The sequence below is a fragment of the Entelurus aequoreus genome, linkage group LG06, assembly GCF_033978785.1.
Source record: "Entelurus aequoreus isolate RoL-2023_Sb linkage group LG06, RoL_Eaeq_v1.1, whole genome shotgun sequence".
In the NCBI taxonomy this organism is placed as follows: Eukaryota; Metazoa; Chordata; class Actinopteri; order Syngnathiformes; family Syngnathidae; genus Entelurus; species Entelurus aequoreus.
This window is the reverse complement of record NC_084736.1, coordinates 51,523,777-51,538,507: the sequence shown is the minus strand read 5'-3', so window position 1 is coordinate 51,538,507 and position 14,731 is coordinate 51,523,777. Positions and strand designations below refer to the sequence as shown.

Sequence of the window (14,731 nt, the reverse complement as noted above, 5' to 3'; positions counted from 1 at the left end):
CTCGTATATAAACATGAATGAAAGTCAGCTATCAATGGAGTCAATGAAAGTTATGTATTCCGCCTATAAAGGGCTCTAAAAAATATCCAAACACTTCCATGAAGGTTTTAGATACAGGCAAGTATATATATCGTGTTGTAGCAGGCACATCTATAATAACATGTGATAAATAAAATATTTTTGTCAATTTAAACATACAGACGCATCAAAACGTTGACTTTTTACCTCAACAACGACGAGTAATCATGAGCGACAATAAACATAATACATTAATCACTTACTGTACACTTTCTGCTCTCACTAGGATGCCCATTGATGGGATGTTGAAATCTTGCCGTTTTGACGAAGAATTAATCATAATCCTAAAAAAGGGTTAAAAAAAATTCTGTGCTGCAAACTAGCTTATTTTCGTGTCTTTCTCTCCATCTGCCGGTTTAGGTTTAATGTGAAAGTTGACAAACTTCTCGGTTTATGTCCGCAACCTTTTCTATCCAGGTGAGGGGCTTGATTTGTAATCTAGGATTAACTTTCACCAGCTAACAGGTGATCATGATGCAGCAGCTCAGTATGTCAACACTGCAACAGTAGTTTGCTCTATGTGACCACGGCGTGGCTAAAAATAGTTGGTCTGCGTAAGGGCTTATAATAACATTGCTAATTTGGTTAATATTCAGGTGACAAGATGTAAATGAAGTATTGTTGGCGCTTTTTGGATGCATTTAGAGGCAGAATAGATTACTCCCATTAGCACCATTGCAAACCACCAAGATGACTAAAGAGCGCACCGGTATATTAGCTGCACCCACTATATTTTAGAAGAAAAAAATATTTTTCCATATATAGGCCGCAGACATATACGTTGTAAAATGAGTTATTTACACAGAAAGATTTTGTAAATGTTTATTTACATACCTATTGTTTCCAAACGGTGCTTGTAACACGGCAGTAAAGTGGCTGATCAAACAAAACAGAAGTAATTGTCATGGACCCACTAGCTGCGGAAGCTAGCTATCCATCCATCCATCCATCCATTTTCTACCGCCTGTCCCTTTCGGGGTCGCGGGAGGTGCTGGAGCCTATCTCAGCTGCATTCGGGCGGAAGGCGCCGGTCACCCTGGACAAGTCGCCACCTCATTACAGGGCCAACACAGATAGCTATCCGTTCAGCTAAACAGATTCAGTAAGTCCGAGGTGACGTTTTGGTGAATTTACAAAACTGAAACGATACAAAAAGAATGCTATTGTAAGGTAATAATACTAACACAGACATTTGTGAACGTGTTAGAATACTAGCTAATACGACGCTAGCTTCATTACATTACGATAGCACGTACAGATATGCATGAAAACAGTCCTACAGACATCACACACAGGACGGTTTAGTAAGTATGAATTTTTTTAGTTATATTGTAAAACTTACAAACGTTGCTTTGATCCGTTCAAGTAGAAACACTATGGATCACTTAGAAGACGGAACGATAATTGTACTTCAGGTTCAAAGCTCGAAACAGAAGAGCACTGTGGTCCAAAAGATGGTGCCATGTAACAAACAATAACACACCTTTTCAATGTATATGCTTTTTCTTTTCTTTTTTTAACATTTTGCAACATGGCCGTTAGTGAAGAAAAATCCACAAATTAGCCGCAGGGTTCTAAGCGTAGGAAAAAAGTAGCGGCTTATGTTTAATAATAATAATTCACGGTACATATATGTGTGTTCTTGTCTCTCGTAAGGATTGTGAATGACAGGCAACATTTTTTTTTTAAAAAGGGCATCTATCCATCCATTTTCTACCACTTGTTCTTCTCGGGGTTGCGGGGATGCTGGAGCCTATCCTAGCTGCATCCGGGTGGAAGGCGGGCCACACAGTTCCCTTAAAATCGCTGATAGTGTCAAGATGACATCAACAGGATTGCTGAAAAAATTGATTCCTAATTTTCAACAATCTATTTAAATAGAAGAATATGTGTGTGTGTATGTGTGTGTGTATGTGTGTATATATATATATATATATATATATATATATATATATATATATATATATATATATATATATATAAATATATAGTACAGGCCAAAAGTTTGGACACACCTTCTCATTCAATGCATTTTCTTTATTTTTATGACTATTTACATTGTAGATTGTCACTGAATGAACACATGTGGAGTTATGTGTCATCAAAACTATGACACCTGTGAAATGAAAACCATTTCAGGTGACGACCTCTTGAATCTCATCGAGAGAATGCCAAGAGTGTGCAAAGCAATAATCAGAGCAAAGGGTGGCTATTTCGAAGAAACTAGAATACAAAACATGTTTTCAGTTATTTTACCTTTTTTTGTTGAGTACATAACTCCACATGTGTTCATTCATAGTTTTGATGCCTTCAGTGACAATCTACAATGTAAATAGTCATGAAAATAAAGAAAGGTGTGTCCAAACTTTTGGCCTGTACTGTATATATATATATATATATATACATATATATATATATGTATATATATAGTCGAGGTTTCTGTGATTTATCCATTATACAGTGCTCAATACCGGGGTAGAGCGGAATATACGTTAGGTCAGGAAAAAACACAGAGGCTATATCATCCCTACAAGCCTGTTTCTCAGGTTGAGCAGGGAAACCTGCGAAGCAGGCTTGAAGGGATGATATAGCCTCTGTGTTTTTTCCTGACCTAACATATATATATATATATATATATATATATATATATATATATATATATATATATATATATATATATATATATATATGTATATATATATATATATATATATATATACATATATATATATATATATATATATATATATATATATATATATATATATATATATACATATATATATATATATATATATATATATATACATATATATATATATATATATATATATATATATATATATATATATATATATATATATATATATATATATATATATATATATATATATATATATATATATATATATATATATATATATATATATATCCATCATCCATTTTCTCCAGCTTGTCCCGTTTCCATATGAGTTGGGAAATTGTGTTGGATGTAAATATAAACGGAATACAATGATTTGCATATCCTTCTCAACCCATATTCAATTGAATGCACTACAAAGACAACATATTTGATGTTCAAACTCATAAACTTTATTTTTTTTTTGCAAATAATAATCAACTTAGAATTTCATGGCTGCAACACGTGCCAAAGTAGTTGGGAAAGGGCATGTTCACCACTGTGTTACATGGCTTTTACTTTTAACAACACTCAGTAAACATTTGGGAACTGAGGAGACACATTTTTAAGCTTCTCAGGTGGAATTCTTTCCCATTCTTGCTTGATATACAGCTCAAGTTGTTCAACAGTCCGGGGGTCTCCGTGTGGTATTTTAGGCTTCATAATGCGCCAAACATTTTCAATGGGAGACAGGTCTGGACTACAGGCAGGCCAGTCTAGTACCCGCACTCTTTTACTATGAAGCCACATTGATATAACACGTGGCTTGGCATTGTCTTGCTGAAATAAGCAGGGGCGTCCATGGTAACGTTGCTTGGATGGCAACATATGTTGCTCCAAAACCTGTATGTACCTTTCAGCATTAATGGTGCCTTCACAGATGTGTAAGTTACCCATGTCTTGGGCACTAATACACCCCCATACCATCACAGATGCTGGCTTTTCAACTTTGCGCCTATAACAATCCGGATGGTTCTTTTCCTCTTTGGTCCGGAGGACACGACGTCCACAGTTTCCAAAAACAATTTGAAATGTGGACTCGTCAGACCACAGAACACTTTTCCACTTTGTATCAGTCCATCTTAGATGAGCTCAGGCCCAGAGAAGCCGACGGCGTTTCTGGGTGTTGTTGATAAACGGTTTTCGCCTTGCATAGGAGAGTTTTAACTTGCACTTACAGATGTAGCGACCAACTGTAGTTACTGACAGTGGGTTTCTGAAGTGTTCCTGAGCCCATGTGGTGATATCCTTTACACACTGATGTCGCTTGTTGATGCAGTACAGCCTGAGGGATCGAAGGTCACGGGCTTAGCTGCTTACGTGCAGTGATTTCTCCAGATTCTCTGAACCCTTTGATGATATTACGGACCGTAGATGGTGAAATCCCTAAATTCCTTGCAATAGCTGGTTGAGAAAGGTTTTTCTTAAACTGTTCAACAATTTGCTCACACATTTGTTGACAAAGTGGTGACCCTCGCCCCATCCTTGTTTGTGAATGACTGAGCATTTCATGGAATCTACTTTTATACCCAATCATGGCACCCACCTGTTCCCAATTTGCCTGTTCACCTGTGGGATGTTCCAAATAAGTGTTTGATGAGCATTCCTCAACTTTATCAGTATTTATTGCCACCTTTCCCAACTTCTTTGTCACGTGTTGCTGGCATCAAATTCTAAAGTTAATGATTATTTGCAGTTTGAACATCAAATATGTTGTCTTTGTAGCATTTTCAACTGAATATGGGTTGAAAATGATTTGAAAATCATTGTATTCCGTTTATATTGACATCTAACACAATTTCCCAACTCATATGGAAACGGGGTTTGTATATATATTTATATATATATATATATATATATATAAATATATATATATATATATATATATATATATATATATATATATATATATACATATATATATATATATATATATATATATATATATATATATATATATATATATATATATATATATATTCATATGTTTTAGTGGTACTTTTGAAATAACAATTTAATGTCCTTGTCTCTGTTTTTGAGTACACATCACCGTTTGTTTCCTACTTCCCAGCACAAATATGACACTTTTTGGGAATACCTTTCCAAATAATGCTTGTGTGCATGTGTGTGTAGGTGATAAAGGTCACTCTCTTGCTCCGTCACTCTGTAACCTCTCGCCTTTCCTCTTCCTTCCCACAGAAATTGCTCAAGCTCTCACTTGTGTCAGGGCTCAAATCTCTCCCTGCCCTCTGCTCAAAGCCTGCACATCAAGTCCGAACCTGTTTCTCCTCCTAGAGATCGCACCAGCAGCACACCGGGGGGCTACGGCGGCGGCGGCGGCGGCGCGCCGCCCCAGAACCCCTCGTCCCGCCAGGACTCGGGGCGCTCCCCGGTGGATAGCCTGAGCAGTTGTAGCAGCTCCCACGAAGGCAGCGACCGCGACGAGCACAGGAACGAGTTCCACTCTCCCCTGGGACTGGCGAGGCCCGCGCTGGATGAGCGCGAGAGTCCCTCCATCAAGCGCGTGCGCCTGTCCGAGGGATGGGCCACATGATAACCCCCACTTAACCCGCCGAGCCCCCCCCCCCCCCCCAAAAAAAGAAACTCCATCACTGCTTAAGGTCAAGGCCCTCAACAATCCTGAAGGACAAATCTCCAATTTTGCTTTTTATTTAGCTTTTTTTTTTGCAGAGAGTGTGTGTGTGTTTGTGTGTGCTAATACATCAACCCGTGGGCTCTGAGGGGTATTATTTTGTATTGTCAGTTGGGGAACTATGCATAAATTGCTTATCAAACAATGACAAATGCATATATATATATATATATATATATATATATATATATATATATATATATATATATATATATATATATATATATATATATATATATATATATATATATATATATATATATATATATATTTGTATATATATATATATATATATGTATATATATACCGGTATATATATTTACACCTGTACATATATGCATATCAACAACAACAACAGTCAGGTACTCTTCAATTTGCCATGGAGAAACACTTAAAATGGAGGGGGGGTGGGCGGGAAAAACAACAACCGACATGAGAGTGTGTGAGGACACCTTAGCACTTGACATTTAACACGCATTTGTGTGTGTGTGTGTGTGTGTGTGTGTGTGTGTGTGTGTGTGTGTGTGTGTGTGTGTGTGTGTGTGTGTGTGTGTGTGTGTGTGTGTGTGTGTGTGTGTGTGTGTGTGTGTGTGTGTGTGTGTGTGTGTGTGTGTGTGTGTGTACAGTGTCAGCCGCATCGCTATGTACCTTCTTCTCTGCAGTTCTCCCTTGCAAAAAAAGAAAAAATAGACAAAAAAAACAAAAACAAAGTGTGTGTTAACATTAGATGATGTCATGTTGCAGGTTCAACGTATTTATGTAAATAAAGGTGGAAAAGGTGGGGGTTAAAGAAGTTGCCGGACATTTTCAAGATTATTCACTTGCGAAAGGAAAAGCTAATATGCAACGTTTTTGAAGGACTGTACAGGCGGTTAGACCCCAAATATGTTTGGAACTTTTTCATTTTTTGGGTAGGGAAAAGGGGGGGGGGGGGATGAGCGAGGACCACCCTCAGATCCGAGAGTTCATGTAATCATCAAACCCCTGGATCGAGTATTAACTATCAGTATTATTAAAGGACAAAAAAAACACAAAAAAAGACCAAAAAAAACCAAACAAACAATTGTACGATACACTTGCTTATATTTTCATATGAAAGGAAAATCAATGCAAAGCATTTTGTGGCTTTTTGTAGTTTCTATAAGCCAGAATGTGTTTTTTGATAGCTTTGCTATAACCAGAGAAGGATAGTGCACCCCCACCCAACATGGGGGATGAGCGGGCGTCGGAGCCCTAAGCCATGAAACCAGACTGAGATGCTTTGCTGAACTGTTTTATCTTTGTAGAGGTTTGTTATTATTATTATTATTATTATTATTATTATTGAACGTGTATTTCTAATTATATATAATAATGGTAATATTAAGAATCTTTAAAACAAAACAAAAAAACATCTGTGAAATGAACATGCTTGTGTATAGCTTTTTAATATATAAATATATATGATGATAATTTTCTTTTTTTTTTGTTGGGTTTTCTTAGTGGAGTTTCTATATGTGCAGTTGCACGTTGTCTGGTTTCCTTTTGGAGCAAAGCGCTTCTCCGGCTGGTGTATTTACTAGAACTTTCTGGGAGGACGCCGCAGAAATCAATCCAACCCAACATTTGTCTCACATGTTTCATTTTGAATTAACTTATTGAACATGTTTTCCCCATGTCAGGCTGCACAAGAGACACATTTAGGTGATATAATTCCACAGATGGATGGCGAGGAGTTAGCCCGAATTATTTGCAGATCCCATTTGATTCTGTGCCTCCTCAAGTTTCCATTCTTTCACAATAAAACATATTTTGGTACATTTGTGACAGCTCCACCAGGGAAATGTGATCATTAGGGGTGCTGGGGGGAAAAAAAAGATTCTTATCCGAATCTCGATTCTTATTTATTCCGAATAATTTATTTGTTTAGGCCATCTCCAGCTTACTGTTTAGAATACTACTAGTAGTTAGGGGTGCTGAAAAAATCGATTGACATCCGAATCACGATTCTTATTTCCGATTCTAAAGCAATTTATAATTTATAATTATTTATTTTTTTAATCAATCAGTTTTTTAAATTATACTAATAAATAGGGGTGCTGAAAAAAATCGATTCAAATCCAAACAACGATTCTTATTTATTCCGATTCTGAAGCTATTCATAATTTTCAAGAAATGATTCATAAAAAATAAAGAATATAATTTCGATTTTCGAAAATTACAGATAAAAAAACACATTCTATTTTAAACATACAATTTTCAGCCCATCTCCAGCTTACTCACTGCGTACTGTTTACATTACCACTAATTATTAGTGATACTGAAAACCACTGATAAAAATCCAAATTACATTTATTTCGATTCTAATTATTTATTTATTTTTTTCAAGAATCACTTTTCAAAGGGTGTTCTTTAGGCCATCTCCAGCTTACTTGTAGCGCACTATTTTAAATACTACTAAAAAGGGACGCTGAAACAAAATGATTCACATCCATTTTTTGTGATTCTAATTCAACCCGATTCTGAATATAATCAAAATGTCAAGAATCGATTTATTTAAAAAAAACAAATTTTTTAAAAAGTATAATTATCGATTTTTTAAAAATATGAACTTTAAAAAATATTTGTTTTATAAAATATTTTTTGAGGCCTTCTCCAGCTTCCCAGCAGGCACAAGACGTTGATACAATGTTGATTATACATACATGTCTTTTAAAACTGACTTTGAAACAACGTTGCAAAATAGTTGACGTAGGATCAACGTCGTTGGTTGGGAAATGACCAAATTCCAATGGTCAAATCAACGTCACAACCTGAATAGCTACATGCTATTAACAATTAGAGGTGCTGAAAAAAAACAATTCACACCCAAATTGTGATTCTTATTAATTTCCGATTCAAAATCGATTAATATTTTTTCAAAAAAATTTTTTTTTTTAGAATACATTTTTAGGCCTTGAGTTTTTTAGACCTTGCTGCGCGTTTACACGGTTTGTCATAAGCCAAGATGAGTTTTTCTAACCGGTAATCTGTTTTGAAAGGTTTTTAGTATCATTTGTATACCAAGTAATATATTGGGAGAATCGGTTTGAATCGAGAATCGACTCAGAATGGAATGGGAATGGAACATCCCTAGTGATCATGCTGGTATTTGGTCGAAAGCACAATTGGTGACAAACATCTGTTTAGATGACCTAAACTCTGCCTCCTGAGTCCTGTATCTGCTGTCATTTATGTGTTATGATATTTCAGTGTGCATATTTCACTATGTTGTTACTGTATACAGTCTGTGCATTCAAACAGGGGCAGAGCCTCTAGAGCAGTGTTCTTTTCACTTCTTTTTTTTTAATTATTATTATTATTATTCAATACAAAAAGGCTGAGGAAGAGGGGAAAAAAAGCAAGTGTGGAGAAACCAAAGCCAGTGGCATTTGTGTGTTGTAAACTTTTTATTTTCACATTCATTTATGGGTTTTTTTTTGTTTGTTTTTTTCGCAAGCATTGAAACAAGACAATAAAAAATGTTCAAATGTACAATTGCTTACACACTTCAATGGCTGAATTCTGCAGATGCATGCATTAAAAAGTCCAATTTCACACAAATTAGCATAGCTTGAACATGTGTTGAAATTAACCAAATATATGAAGCATATTTTATCTTGCATTTCAACCGTTGTTGTCATCATCTGTTGATCAGTTGTTGTGTTTTTCAATGAGATAAGAGATTAATGCTGGTACCTCAGCTTTGCAGGGCAAAAAAACCCACATGGGACAGCACCTGTACAGCCATTTGTAATAATAATAATAACATATATCATTACTCTTTGTTGCTCCACGTTATTGTGGTTTATCTAAATATTGGGAGGGGACTTTTTGCTTTTCTTTTGCTTAAAACAGTCAGTAAAAGTAGCTTGTAAAACCCACAAGGGGCAGCTTTGGAGGGTTTGTTGTGTTTGTGTGCAGATACGAGCGACTTTCAGCGGCATAAGCTGGCCTTTGTCGCCACTTGAGACTAAAAGGTGACGGGTGTTCAATGAAACTCCTCATGTGTGCAACTCAAAGGACTGGATTGAGCTGAGTGTCGTTTATTTTAGGAGCTGGCATTGAAAGAAAAGGACAACAACAAGTGGGGGTCTCCTCTGCTGAGGAAGTTGACTTGTTTGTACTTTGCAGAGATTTCAGTAAACTTACTGGCTTTCTTAGTTATCCTCATCGTGGCTTGGTGTGACTTCATTGTGTGTTGGCCTTGTTTCTGCATGCTTCACGTATCGATGACGTCATCTTTCAATGCACGTGCACCTACAAGGTTGATCATTCTAGTCTGAAAATGTAATTCAGTATTAATAGGATATATTATTACACTACTGCCACCATACAACACACACCTCGGATTATTTTTAGCACATTTAATGCAAAACATGTTTAAAAGTGGCCATTTTAGTTTTTTATACAATATTGTGTGCATGCTGCAATAGGGCAAATTAATAAATATCACATATTAACACATCAATAAATGCTTTTCCATCAGTACTTCAATAACAACATTTATACCAGTCACATATTTTAGTAAAAGGTAAGTTTAATTGGATCAATCAATTAAATACAGTTCTAAATATATCAATTCGGAAATATATTATATGATGTTTACTTGTTATTTTTCGTTCTTAGTTTGATCGACAATCTTCAAATAAAACACAAAACGTTTGCTTTGTCCGCAGCAAAGGTCAACGAGATTTTTTTTAAATATATATTTCCATGCCCAGGAGAACGAAATTCCGTTTGTCAATTAGTGAATACAGTGCAAAAAGGAAATCATCCATACAATAATACACATCATGATAAAATATAGACTAATAAATAGCAATAAAAACAGATAAAGGCAACATAGAAATGTCTCATAACGAACGCACCTTTAATATTTTTTTTGTATTAAAATAATTTGTAATACTTTAACAGTTAATATTATACAAATAAAATAAATGTGCCTTTGTGTCATGTAATATAATGTATACACAGTTTGAATTCGATATCGCTCATATTTTCGTTGAAAGAAAATACTTACTATACATAATTCTATACCATTTTATTCAGAATATTTTGAGCTGTGCATATTTGTTCAATGATAATAAAACAGGAGTAATAAATCAGAGAACGAATTAACTGAAAATAATTAATGGAGTGCAAATTATCTTTTTTGTTAGTGAGTTGTTGACCATCACATATTGCGCTATTAAATCTAATAAAATATATTTGCAGCCACCGTTGTATGTAATTACTGTTCTTTTTATCTATTTGTAAAAAAAAAATTTTAAAAAGTGAGAAAAGAAATAGCTGCAGGGTAGACTTTTACCATTTGTACACTCAATCTACTGTACGTCAAAGGTTAAAATTATTCTTAAAAATGCAAATGATTTTGTAGAATCAAATAACTTAATTAAAACAAACAAAAACATGTATTATATTAAACAAACATATACCAATGTCTACATTAAATGAAGGACCCATACCACTCCTAATGATTTAAAATACTACAAAAAACACGACGCAGTACTGTATAAACATTAATCACCTACTTCTGTATCATATGTTCATGATTTTTGTCCACCTTGGCCTTTTTCTGTCCTTCCATGGGAAAAAAGAAAACTGCATTTTTATTCACTTGCTGCATTCTTTTAAACTGGAGTTATTCTCCCAAAACGCCACAAGATGTCAGCATTGAGTCATCTACGATGAGCCCTGGCGCAGGCGTTGTCGACATCCACTTCCTGGTGCAGGTGTACTGATAAGTGTGACGTAATGGAGTTTAAGAACGGTTTATTTATTGTCTCGTTTATTTTAGGTTTTATTGTAAAAACACTCGATTTTTTAAGTCAGGTAAGCTTGTATGGAGGGTATTTTTTTTCGATACCACCACATAGAAGCTATAAAGTTATATATGGGTTACCCACATATGCGGTCCTCTCCAAGGTTTCTCATAGTCATTCACATTGACGTCCCACTGGGGTGAGTTTTCCTTGCCCGTATGTGGGCTCTGTACCGAGGATGTCGTTGTGGCTTGTACAGCCCTTTGAGACACTTGTGATTTAGGGCTATATAAATAAACATTGATTGATTGATTGATTGATTGATATATATATATGTGTATATATATATATATATATATATATATATATATATATATATATATATATATATATATATATATATATATATATATATATATATATATATATATATATATATATAAAATTGGATCACAGCAATATCAGAGAGATGCTAATCATGCTAATCAACATTGACAGGACGAAAATACAAAATAAAATGTCTATTAACGGTCAAATATTATACATTTAAATGACTAGTTTTCCATATATATTTTGTAATTATATGATACAACCTATTATTGGTGCTAAAAATACAAAGTTTGCCCTTTAAATTTTTACATTTACTTCTAGTTACCATAGCTTGTTTGTCAACATGATGTCATTTTTACTTTTTAATGTTTTTAATCAACAAAAAAACGTCAACATTTTCGTCTCAATCTGATCAAAGTACGTCATGCCCACGTGTTCGTGTCATTTCCATAGGTTGCAGGCTATATCGTGGCAGTTTTGAGCGTGTGCATTAATAAGCAGCGATTATTGGGTGAGTGAACGCATCACTGCGCGTTGCAAAACAAAGGCGATTGTGTTTTTTCCCATTTTTAAAAGAGTGACGTGAACTACACATTACATGTAAACACATCATCGTGACAAAGTAAAGTTCTCTTTTTGTAACCAATACATGCATGTTCTTTTACTTCAAGCCTCTTGAATTAATCGGACGCAAAACTGCATTTAATAATCAATAATATTGATTAATAATAATAGAGAGAGGGTGTTTCTTTTAAGAATGCGGTGTATCAAAACCTGCAACTATCCTTTAACGTCATAACTTTCGTTTGGTGCTACTTTTTGAGGTGCGGAGGGTGCAGTGAGGTGACCACTCGTCAAAGAGCCACACACACACACACACGCACACGCACAGGACGTGAGCCGTGGGAGAGCTTCAGACACACACGCACACGCGAGGAGTGTATATGCGTGCAAATAGCAGCCTGCGTGCGTGGGAGGCTGCAGCATGCACAAAGTTGGTCTGCAAACTTGATTGGAAGAAGAAATGCGCCTAATGACAGGTAAGAAGGGGAATGTGTTATTATTAGATGGTGCAAAAAGTAACAGTAGAATTGTAAAAGCCACCAAAAGGCACTTTTCTTTGTAATCAATTATTTAAGTCACGTTTTATTGTCACCTCAGTCTCTATTGTTGCGCTAAAGACGCGCCCAATCTGACTTTACAGCCCTGAAAATATCACATTGTCGCACATCTCGACTACATCCTCATGCATATGTCATTATTTCAACGTTTAACTGTTTTATCATGTATAGAAACAAAAAACATTATTTATAATATGACGCAAATATGCAATACATCACGTTCAATTTGGTGCGTTAGAATTAAAAAAATATAATACCGTCAAAGGAATGTGGAGCGTCTCATTACGCATCATTATGCGTTTCTTCCTCCTCTTCTGCTCGTCGTTATGGTCCCAAAACACAACCCCCCCCCCCAAAAAAAAAATATATATATATATACCAGTATTATATATATATATATATATATATCATATATATATATATATATATATATATATATATATATATATATATATATATATATATATATATATATATATATATATATATATATATATATATATATATATATATATATATATATATATATATATATATATTTGTATTTTTTTTCAAACCCTTCTATTTAAAAGAAAGAGCCAAAAAGGACGCCATTGTTGTCTGTCTGCGGCCACCCGTGCATGCGCTCCCGCTGACTGTGTGGTAAAAGGCTCGGATTTGCATATTCGGATGCGCTAATTGCCTTGATGTATTTAAATAGGGCTGCACGTCGCCGGGGCCGCGCGTCAACGTCACCAGACGTGAACGCGCAACTTAAAAAAAAAAAAAAAAAAAAAAAGTACACACAACCCGAATGGAATACGGCCATAATTAGCCATACATGGGCGAAAGCTCACATTACAACAACAACAACAATAATAATAATAATAATAATAACAATAATAATATCTACAACAACAAAACATATAATATGGGATAGGTTTTGCACTTGTATACATTATAATAGCAAAATACTATGTTCTCTGTCATGGAATATCTATCTATCTATCTATCTATCTATCTATCTATCTATCTATCTATCTATCTATCTATCTATCTATCTATCTATCTATCTATCTATCTATCTATCTATCTATCTATCTATCTATCTGTCTATATGTCTATCTGTCTATCTATTATCTATCTATCTATCTTATCATGAATCCAACATTGGCCTACAGTTAGCTTGTTTATCACACGGACATGTTGCACCTCCATGTTGCGTGCATGTGCATGCCCGCTATACCCCCTCCAAGTAGAGTAGCACATACAAGCGTGCGTGTTGTCATGCCAACCCGGTGCAGCAGCGGTCAATGCATGCATATAAGCACTTTTTTTGGGGAAGGGGGGGGGGGGGGGGGCTTATTGTCGTATTAGTCACAAAAGAAAAGACGGGGGGGACACGTTTTGGATTTCTGAGCATGTCTCCTCCTCATCCTCCTCTTCCTCACGCAGAAGGATGGACTTTACCCCCACCCCCACCCCCCATTTCCCCCCATCATCATCATCATCCTACCCCATCACCAACCAACAGGGGAGGAAGAATAAGACAAAAAAAAACCCTGAAAACTCAACATGCACTTTTTCTGTGGTGCCTGTATGGGAAAGTTGTCTCATGCACGACCCCCCCCCCCACACCACCACCACCACATCCCCCTCCTCCATCCATCCATCCCTTAACGCCTCCCTCCCTCCCTCCTTATCCTTCCTCCCCAGCTCTGTCTATCATGTGCTTAGGATATGATCAGACTTTGCTCAGAGCGGCTGCAGCATGCACCAAATGCAGGCTTTTCCCCACAAAGTGCATGCCACCCCTCCTTCCCTCGTCTTTTTTTTTTTTTTTGACTGGGATATTTGAGGGGGAATGTATGACGACGTGCTCAGAGCCAGCATGGGACGACTTCTTCTTCTTAACTCCCCTTTGTAGGAAGTAAGTACAACTTTTCTACAAGCCGAGACAATGTAGGCGACCTTTTTGTATGTGCATGTTGAACAATTATTTCAGCGGGGTGAAATATGAAAGTTTGTGGTCGCAATTGTCTTTTAGATAAGAGTGGTTTGCTCAAATGACTTAATATGGAGTCAAAATAAGGTGCTTTTTGGCATT

The 14,731-nt window shown here is 35.8% G+C and overlaps 1 protein-coding gene across 12 annotated transcripts in view; it reads left to right on the top strand.

Annotated features, from left to right (window-relative positions):
* The window catches only part of mef2cb (myocyte enhancer factor 2cb), a 187,059-nt gene extending 181,713 nt beyond the window's left edge, over positions 1–5,346 (top strand). For all 12 annotated transcript variants that reach the window (XM_062050949.1, XM_062050958.1, XM_062050954.1 and 9 more), the window contains one exon: positions 4,958–5,346. In XM_062050949.1, coding sequence (XP_061906933.1) covers positions 4,958–5,312 — 355 coding nt within the window. In that variant the 3' untranslated portion in view covers positions 5,313–5,346. The remainder of the gene's footprint in view (positions 1–4,957) is intronic.
* The last annotated feature ends 9,385 nt before the right edge of the window (positions 5,347–14,731 follow it).